The 10,869-nt window shown below is 34.0% G+C and overlaps 1 protein-coding gene across 1 annotated transcript; it reads right to left on the bottom strand.

Annotated features, from left to right (window-relative positions):
• Positions 1-406: 406 nt before the first annotated feature.
• On the bottom strand, positions 407-7,400 carry LOC134256966 (sodium- and chloride-dependent glycine transporter 2-like; the record flags this gene model as incomplete). Its single annotated transcript, XM_062739637.1, has 10 exons — positions 407-757; positions 962-1,141; positions 1,418-1,518; positions 2,465-2,564; positions 2,805-2,939; positions 3,591-3,703; positions 3,947-4,071; positions 4,215-4,318; positions 6,909-7,043; positions 7,268-7,400. Coding segments are annotated over 10 exons (1,270 nt in total), but the record flags the coding sequence as incomplete, so codon positions are not given.
• Positions 7,401-10,869: the final 3,469 nt, after the last annotated feature.

The raw sequence follows: 10,869 nt of genomic DNA, 5'->3' as shown, positions 1-10,869 counted from the left end.
TACAATTTATTGTGTCACAATGCAATTTTCAATTTTCATTATGGCATCCAAGAAAAATTACAAAAAATGTATTTTTTGTAAGCACCTTGTATTCAAGGAAGCACAAAGGAGTTTTTGGGTCATACACTATATGTTAGTGTTTAGATACTTCACTACTTTTTTTCTAAATGTTGAGACTTAACCATTTTATGAATCTTCATCAACACAAGGTTCAGTTGTACAGTACATGTCACCATGTACTATCAAAAACTCCTTAAGTTGTGTCTGTTGAAAATCCTAATGACTATTTAACAAAAATAATGCTATATACCGTAATTGCCTGGAAATTTAAACTCGATTAAAGCACACAATTATGTATATACTTTAATTTTTGTTTTGTCATCTACAAAGCAGATATACCTGTTGATACATATTACATTGTACCTAAAAATTAGGTTAATAAAAATTGTCATCAAAAATATCGTATCTGAGAAATTCATATCATTAATCTACAAACAATTTTAAAAATTACAACAGTCGTTAGTTTTGTGATAGCCTGCACCTGATCTATTCAGTCTCTACTGAGGATTCTTGCTCAGAAACAGTATTTTTCCGTTTTTATTTTTGGCTGGTATTAGACTTTCTGACTGTCGGTGTGGTCTTTGAGTGGAATCTGTGACTCGTAGTTATAGCTGTCATCCATCCTCTGTCTCTGGGCTCGGTGATCCTTCTTGTAAGGTCCCCACTTCTCCGTTGGTTTGGAAAGGTGCTTGATAAGCTTTAGAAAGAAACCATGAAAAGGATTTACCAAGAGCTCTGAAGAATCAAGAGAGCTTGATAGAATGGACTTGGTAAACAATAATATTGCTGTTATAAAACAAAGAAATTCCTATCATTATCATGAAAAGGGTCTTTTTTAATGTGATGAAAAATTTGTGAAATAAATTAATAATATATTCACAATGAGGATTTGTAAACTTACTTCAATAAAAGACCCTGAGAATTGACTCCGACGACTTAGGACCATGTAGACTGCGACAATGGGGATCATTATAATGGAAGCTATGGAGATTAGACAGCCCACCCCGTCAGCCCAGCCCGGGAACTTCTCCTTGTTATACTCCGTAGGGCTAAAATCAATAGCCGTAAATAGCAGGATACCCTGTCAAAAGAACAAAATTCGTATTAAAGAAAGTCAAACCTGACATCCAGACAAGGTAGAAATAATATCTAAAGGGGCTCAAAGAATGAACAAGAAGTCTTTAACAATACTGTAGTACAACTAAGTTACATTATAATAATGGAAGAAAATAGTTCCTCCAAGATTTGAAAACATTACAATTAGGCGTGGAGCTACTGTGCATTGTTCTTTAAAATTTTTTACTTGTAGAGATACAGATTAAACTGCTATGAAATTATAAATTAATCTGATTCTTACCAACAGAGCTATTGGAGCCACGAACTTCCAGCTGTATTTCCATATATTGCTAGGTCGAGTTCCCAACATCAACTCAATGTCTGTCAAAAACCTGTCAGCACCTACAAAATTTTAACCTTTTCATATTTCTTATATTTATTTGGTACCTGTACTAGAAATAATATTTTCATTACAAACTATAATACTGAGTAAACATAGTCAGAGAGAACACTTCTAAGAGCTGTCAAAGGAAAATGCCAACTGTACTTTATTTTAAGTGATCTTCGAATTTATGTAAGATTTCATATGAAGTACCCTGGTATGCTTTTAGAGATAGAAAATTTCTCGTGTCAAGTTAACCCACCCCACCCCTCTCATTCCTTTGTTCTATAATTTCCAAACTTTTTAATTTATTCGGCAGACATTTACATATACCGGTAGTTGGGTGTGTATCATTACCACTACATTTGAGAAATTTTCATTATCGCTACATAGTCATTACCACTACAAAAAATGTTACATTACCGCTACATAAAAAAGTATACATTACCGCTACATTGTCTCTTTCACTAACCAGCCACTTACGAGTGTACAGATTGATTTTTAAGTATAACATATATAGGCATAAGACCTGTTTCTCCTGCTCATCACAGGGAGTTGAAAGAAGGACTTTGAGCAGGATATTTTATTAATTTTTATATATTTTGTGTTTTAAAACACTTTAAATTTTTTAAATTAATCAATCAATTTTACACAATCAGTAAAGCTATGACTGTCATTTGCTAAACATACTGCTATGTTGTAATTTCACCTATTTCATGTGAACTGTAAATCTTTGTGAAAGCTTTCTGATTGGAACTCATATTCCGTACCTGCATACCTGGCTGATTCGATATGTAGCAGTATAAATGAGTTTTTTCGACCAAAAATTTGTAGTGGCAATGATCGATTGAAATTTTGAAAAAAATGTAGCGGTATTGATTTGAAATTTTTGGTGATGTAGTGGTAACGTTGACCTCCCCAGTAATTATATTTTATCAATATAAATATCCCCTACAATGGACTCACCATATACCCAGGATATTCCTATACACTCCACCATACCAATAAACAGGAGGGAGTAGGTGGCAGCGTAATTATCAAACAACTGCAGCATGTACATTCCACCCTGTCATAATACATACATATACATATATAGTTATGGGTAAGAGTCACATGAATAATGACCCAAATTGTCACATGTTGTTTTCTTTTATGGTCTGTGTTGAATAAACTTCTCTAGTGCACTTTACAAATTCCATCTTTCTGAATCCATTAAAATCTATGATTTAGTATATTTAAACAGCACAGGTAATTTAATTCATTATTCATTATATATAAGAACTTATTACTACACGACCCTACAGACCTGAGAGCAGAAGATGAGTCCGATCAGGAAACAGAAGATGGCGATGACGATCAATAACAACGTCTTCCTGTGACCTTTACGGAGGTGAGGAAACTGATCCAGCAATGTAGTATGTACGGTAGTTACCGTGGAAATCTATAAAGAAAGCAAGAACACTGGATTTTAAATGATAATGATGTGGTTAATACAAAATCAATTTGTTGTGGTATGTCATCACAAATTATATAGTCTACATTTGTTTATTTCATTTTCTTTTCTTTTTTTTCATGACACAGTGTCCAGGGCTGTAATGTCATAGTTATGTGGTCGAGGTTGGAACAACATCATACATGTATCTGGAGAAACTTTAGCAATTTTAGTCTACTTCAGAATTGTTTATTACCTTTATCTTAAAACAAGCTAATGACGAAAAGGCAAATCAAGTTTTACCATACTTCTGATATTCTTTCTGTCACAAAATATCTCTTTTATTCAGAAAATAAATTACATTTCTAAACAAAATTTCACAGTTGAAAATGTAATAAATTCCCAAACAGTAATTTTTTGATATCATTCTTATTAAGTTATAAATCTCCCTCACATTCAAGTTGCCCACTGTCCTCACAACTTTAGCGCAAAAAAGTGTAAAAAAAATAAAAAATAAAGATAAGACACTGTGGTGAGAGGGGGGTACAGAGGGAGGGGAGGACACACCTGTTATTTTACCTGGTTAAGACACACCTCTATAAATACCTGTAATTTTACCTATTATGTCAAATATCCTGGCCTGGGTACATTATACTTTACCTGTGTTCCAAGTCCAAGAGTGATTAGCATAGCAAAGAAAAGCACAGACCACAATTGTGAAAGGGGGAGTTTTGTCACTACATCAGGGTATGCTACAAAGGCCAATCCTGCACCTGTTAAAAGGGAACCGAAAAATCTAACATCAAATCCCTTATCTACATGTTCTCACCCATCACTCATGCCAAATTATAATTCACACATACTTCTCCATTCCTGTAGAAAACAGGAGATGGAAACAGAACCCCTTTAGGTTTCTTTATATTGTTTTCTAAGAGTTCTAGTCAAAGGTACATACTTTAAATTATTATTTCTTGGTTAAAAACAATTTATCCCCCTTGTTTACAAAAGGTTGATACCTTCAGTAGCAACTTTATCAATAGGCTGCTCCAACACCTCTGCCATGTAACCAATGATGCTGAAAATGACCAGGCCAGCGAAGACACTAGTCACAGAGTCCAGTACCGACACAATGATGGCATCCCTGTCAGAAAGAGATAACACCAGTGATACATTCATAATCTCCAGTTTTATAATGAATAACATCTTATGAATTTCAGATACACTCACAACAAAAAAAATTACTTGATTGCGCTTTACTTGACTTGAAATAGTTTTGTGACTTACATTTTAGAATTGTTGTTGAACTTGTTGTAACTGGCCAGGGTAATCAGCCCTCCCCAGCAAGGGGACAGGGAGAAGAAAATCTGTACAGCAGCATCTCCCCACACCTACAAACAAACAAGTAGATGTAACAGGGGGACAGGGAGAAGAAAATCTGTACGGCAGCATCTCCCCACACCTACAAACAAACAAGTAGATATAACAGGGGGACAAGGTGAAGAAAATCAGCATCTCCCCAGACCTACAAACAAACAAGTAGATATAACAAGTGGACAGGGTGAAGAAAATCAGCATCTCCCCAGACCTACAAACAAACAAGTAGATATAACAAGTGGACAGGGTGAAGAAAATCAGCATCTCCCCAGACCTACAAACAAACAAGTAGATATAACAGGGGGTCATGAAGAAGAAAATCAGCATCTCTTCACACCTACAAACAAACGAGTAGATATAAGAGGGGAACAGGGAGAAGAAAACCTGTACAACAGCACCTCCTCCCATACCTACAAACACAGTGAGAAGTAAAATCTACGGAAGCCCATTAGTGCCAACCTCTATATATAAAGGAAATGCAATATATAAAAGCAAACCTCGATATATAAAGGAAATACAATATATATAAACAAGACCTGGATATATCAGGCCTTTCAAAATGTGCCGGTACCAGGTACTTTTACCTGGCTGATATTAAGAAAGTACCGGCCAAAATATTTGTTGGAGAAAGGTTTGATAACATATTTAGTTAAAATTGCTTCCACAATATATAAACGAAAAAGCCTGATATATATAAAGATATATATAAACGAAACCTGGATATATATAAACAAAACCTCGATATATATAAAGAGAAAAGCGATATATATAAACAAACCCTCGATATATATAAAGAGAAATGCTATATATATAAAGAGAAAATTTTCCACTGCGTGACCTGTAGCACTCAGCTGTCCATCAAGATTATATACAGATTAACTCCTGGCAGGGGGAAATCAGTTATACAGTACTCAGAACTTTCCCAGAATCGGCAAAATGTTGCTATTTAATAGTGTTTATTTGTTTGTACATGCATATATCAATGAACTGTAATTGTAATATTACTTAAAATAATGCACTTAATTGAGAAGATGAGCATTTAATTAAATGCATTCATGATTAAGTATATGTGTTACATTAAAAGTTTAAATCTAAAGTTTAAACTTATCTAGATAGTTACAGATAAGTTTAAATTTTAGATTTAAACTTTTAATGTAATATATGTATCGTATTTTCTGTGTTTTATTGGCTTTACATGTATTTTGCTCAATTTCGTTTTTTTTACAACCTACCTTTTTTTTTTTTTTTTTTTTTACCAAACTTACTAATTTTGGTTTCACAACCGAGAATTTATGAAAATGTAATGTTAAACGTGGAGTCTTAACAAGTACTTTTTAATGCCCTAATTCAAATTTATTTAAATTCATTATAAAAATAATTTACTAGTACACCCATTGATTGTAAAAAAAAAGAATCGGAATGGGAGAGAGGGGAGAGATGAAGATACCCACTTCATTTGAATATGAGGGAAGAAAGCGACATGTACTTTTACCGTATAATTATGTAATAATTTAATGGTCCTTTGATGTGAAAAAAATAAAGTATTTGTAATAGATAAAAAGAAATGAGTTAGTGCATGCACACTTACATAATTAAACTGCGGATTTTTGTCCCACATTGTAAATTAAATCGATTTGAAAATCTACATCATGTAAAAACATAGTAAAACGTTAAAGAACTTATAAAAAATATGATAAACACACTTGTATTTTTGCACCAAATAATATTCGATTGAAAAAGACCCCCAACATTTAATTCTATGTAATATACATTTTAAGCCGAAAAGTCATTCATTGGTGTAATTCTGCCCAACACGTCTGAAATGTAAGAAGAACAGAGTGTTTAAGCTTTAGATTTAATTGCCATAATTATCAAGATACACAAAGGAAGAAAACACAACACGCTGAATACCATCCTGAAATATCCACACCAACTGATTGCAATCAAAACATTGGACCGTGAGCTGCTTATCATATGTTGGCAAAGTCTCTGTTGTAATGTAGGTCATTAAACATGTTAAAGGTCAGGCAGTGGAAATTTTTCTCTTTATATATATCGAAGTTTTGTTTATATATATCGCATTTCCTTTATATATATCGAGGTTTTGTTTATATATATCGCATTTCCTTTATATATAAATCGAGGTTTTCTTTATATATATCGCATTTCCTTTATATATATCGAGGTTTTCTTTATATATATATATCGCATTTTCTTTATATTTATATATCGCTTTTCCTTAATATATACAGGTTGGCACTAATGGGCTTCCGTAAAAATCTTATAGCCATTAAAATGAACAAATAAAACAGATCAAAGTTCATTATTTCTCTTTGTTTGAACCACAAATTGGAATTAAACTCTCGTGCTTAAAAAGGAGGGTTTTTTTAGATTTTTTTTAAAGTCAATAACCTGTGCTCTATCAAATCTATGCTCTATCAAACCTATGCTCTATCATACCTATGCTCTATCAAACCTGTGCTCTATCTTACCTGTGCCTTATCAAACCTATGCTTTATCATACCTATGCTTTATCATACCTTTGCTCTATCATACCTGCGCTCTATCTTACCTGTGTTCTATCATACCTGTGCTCTATCTTACCTGTGCCCTGGCTAGTTTGTCCCACTGTGGAGTTACGTAGTACACAATTCCTTTCAGAGATCCAGGCAGAGTCAGGCCTCTTATTAACAAGATCAACAGAACCACATACGGGAAGAAGGCGGTGAAGTAAACGGCCTACAGAACAAAATGTACCCAGATGTTTTAATACGAATAGAATTAAGAATATAATAAATAATGCTACTTAATTCTTTTTTTTTAACTTTGAAAATTACCATCAAACAATAAATTAAAATTCTGTAATTTAGTAGTATATCTATACTACATGTAGGAATTCTTTCAGAATGTGATTCACTGTCATGATACATTTTTCATTCTCATTCACTCAATGTTGTCCTTACTTTTCCCGAAGTTTTGATGCCCTTGGCCAGACAGATACAGACCAGCACCCAAGCCAGCAGTAGACACCCCGCCAGCTCCCATTTAATGTCCCCCAGGGTGTGGATCCCCTCCGTAATGTCAAGGACACTCTTACTGAACAGATAAATACAGAGCATGTGATACAAATACGTGTATGACATTTACTGAGACAATCCTAATACTGCACACACAAATACAGATCATGTGATACATGTTTGTCATTTTTAAAGAAAAATAAACACATCATTTATTTTCTCTTCATCTGTCTATGTCCCTTTTCAGTCCCCTACCGGTGAAACCAGAGGAAACTATAGGTTTCCTCTGAGTCTGTCCCTCCGTCCGTCTGTCTGTCTCCATTTCTGTCTGTCAGTCTGTCCTACTTGGTTTTCCAAACTTTTTTTTCTAAACGCTTGCAGATATTGAGCTGAATTTTGGTTTGAGAGTGTATCTTGATGAGTTACAGACCAAGTTTGAATGTCGTTTGGCTTCATTGCTTTTTGACGGATTTATGGCATTTTTAATTTTTCTTAATGCTGCGCTAAATTCCGAAGGTCAACATGGTGAATATGAAGCGAGAAAAATATGTTGAAACAATGAGTTGAATTTTCGTCTTTATGTGGATCAAAATTTTAACATCAAGCAGTTTTACCTTGGTCATGACTTTTGCATATTATAAAATGACATCCTAAAGAGCAAGAGGCCCACAGGCCTTATAGGTCACCTGAGTATCATGTAACAACTTTCCAGCGATTGTATTTGGTTCGTGTTTTAATCCAAAAGCCATGAAATTCACAAATTTTGAAAGAGGCACCATTGCTTATCAAAGGGCAGATTTCAAAGCATTAATTTATTTTTAGTCAAAGTACCCCCATGGTACCCCTGACCCAGCGGCCCTGAAATTATCTATTTTGAAAGAGGCCCCTCTCTTCATTATAAGGCCAGCATTTTTTTTTTATGTTTAGGTTTAGTTTTAGTTATGAACATGAGAATAAAAAAGTCCCGAAGGAGAAGGAAATAAAAAAAAATTTTTTTTGATAAATCAATTATTAACATTTGTACATTCTTTTTTTTTATGCTACTCTAATAGGCTCCTTACCACTGGACACATAATGCTTACAAATAGGAAAGTAGAACATTTAATTGCTTATTTCATCATCTGCCAGTTTGGGCCAGTTATATAAATTTTGTGATGTTGGTCAAAATATATTTTAAACAAGAGGCCCATGGGCCTTATAGGTCACCTGAGTATCATGTAACAACTTTCCAGCGATTGTATTTGGTTCGTGTTTTAAGCCAAAAGCCATGAAATTCACAAATTTTGAAAGAGGCACCATTGCTTATCAAAGGGCAGATTTCAAAGCATTAATTTATTTTTAGTCAAAGTACCCCCCTGGTACCCCTGACCCAGCAGCCCTGAAATTATCTATAATTTTGAAAGAGGCCCCTTTCTTCATTATAAGGCCAGCATTTTTTTTTATGTTTAGGTTTAATTATGAACATGAGAATAAAAAAGTCCCGAAGGAGAAGGAAATAAAAATTTTTTTTTGATAAATCAATTATTAACATTTGTACATTCTTTTTTTAAGCTATCCTAATAGGCTCCTTACCACTGGACACATAATGCTTACAAATAGGAAAGTAGAACATTTAATTGCTTATTCTATCATCTGCCAGTTTGGGCCAGTTATATAAATTTTGTGATGTTGATCCAAATATATTTTAAAAAATCAGTTCTTTAAAAGTCTTTCAATATATCTTCATTTTTTTAATATGTGTTAGGTGAATGTGTAGACATTGTTCTAAAATTTACTTGATGCCTAAAATTATAATTCCTATCATAAAACAGACAGGGAGTATTGGGGAGTAGGGTCAACATTTTTTCAATTAAGTGTAAAATAATTTTTCTGGCTGATACAAATGATACTACATGCCTGTATATATTTGTATATTCTTGCCTTTTAATAGTTGAATTTTTTTTATTTCTTCAGGTTATTGTTCATTTCTTCCTCAAATGGACTTCACTTCTCCCATAGTTTTATTCATTACATCTGATGCATAAGCAACCATTTTTTGAAGAATGATGCTTAGACTGTAAGCTATAACAGAGACCTAAACAATGTCCCTGGCAATATGCAATAGCTACCACGGGCAGTTTAAAACCTGGGGGAGGAAAATAATTTACAGTTACTTTTGAAACGAATACATAATTATCTCTCCAGCATGTCATTGTGCAACAAAGTCGTCAGCATTTTATTTGTCCTTTGAACGGGTGAAACGTTTTGAATGGCACTCTTATCGATGAATTTTACACTAAACCAAGCTATCTTCTCAGATCTAGCTTTATTTACCCACCGTATCGTAAAACCGGAAGTGCGAGTTAGTAAATTTGAAATCTCGATCCCGACTCAAATTTGACATTGGAAAGAAAAAAATTGTTTCATTTTTTTCTGAAAATTCAAAACCTTGAGCGGAGGCTTTGTACAACTGAAAATAAAATAAATCCTGGCCTTAAATATGTAATTAGATCATTAGCATATTAACCAGGAGCAAAAGATAAGATGTTCAAAGAATTCATGCATTTCACTATATAATCATTAGAGCCCCACCCTAAAACAAGAACCCCTGACCCTGGGGCCATAAAATTCACAATTTTGGTAGAGGCACTCTTGCTCATCATAACTATGTACTTAGTTAGTTTATTTAATACCCAGGAGCAGAGAAGAAGATTTTCAAAGAAATAATGTATTTTCACTACATAATCAATAGAGCCCCACCCTAACACCAGAACCCCTCACCCTGGGGCCATAAAATTCACAATTTTGGTAGAGGCACTCTTGCTCATCATAACTATGTACTTTGTTGGTTTATTTAATACCCAGGAGCAGAGAAGAAGATTTTCAAAGAAATAATGCATTTTCACTACCTACTTATTTAGCCCCGCCCTAGCACTAGAACCCCTGACCCTGGGGCCATGAATTTCACAATTTTGGTAGAGGACTCATTGCTGATTACAATCATGCAAACAGTTCGATTGCTTGATGTCCAGGAGTAAAGAAGAAGATTTTTAAAGATTGCATTAATTTTAGTGGTTTTGGCCCAACCCCTCAGGCCCCAGGGGGGGCAGGGATCATGAAATTCGCAATTTTTGTTCCCCTTTACCCATAGATGCTTTGTGCCAAATTTGGTTGAAATTGGTTCAGTGGTTGCAGAGAAGAAGCTGAAAATGTTCAAATGTTAACGCACGACGACGGACGAAAACAGATAGCAATAGGTCACCTGAGTTTACTCAGGTGACCTAAAAAGGGGAACCTGGTATGGGACATGTATAGCTTATGCAATACTCTCAGAATGCCTGTTTATCATGTATCAAATACGTCTATAATTTTTGGCAGACTTCAGAAAAACTTACGTCAAATTTCCCAGTATATATTTTAAGATTTAGCCATGAAAGTAATAACTAAATTGTATCTGAAAAATTTGTATTACTGTATATGTAATACTGGGCACTTATGTGTTTGATAGTGACTTACTAACTTTTTTTGTAAATACTCTGCATACACATGTATTAATGCATGTTTTCTTA

Source organism: Saccostrea cucullata, unplaced genomic scaffold (genome assembly GCF_032062105.1).
Source record: "Saccostrea cucullata isolate Sc308-1 unplaced genomic scaffold, CSIRO_AGI_Scuc_v1 ctg16037, whole genome shotgun sequence".
In the NCBI taxonomy this organism is placed as follows: Eukaryota; Metazoa; Mollusca; class Bivalvia; order Ostreida; family Ostreidae; genus Saccostrea; species Saccostrea cuccullata.
Note: the sequence above shows the minus strand (reverse complement) of the source record. Positions and strands in the feature narration are given on the sequence as shown.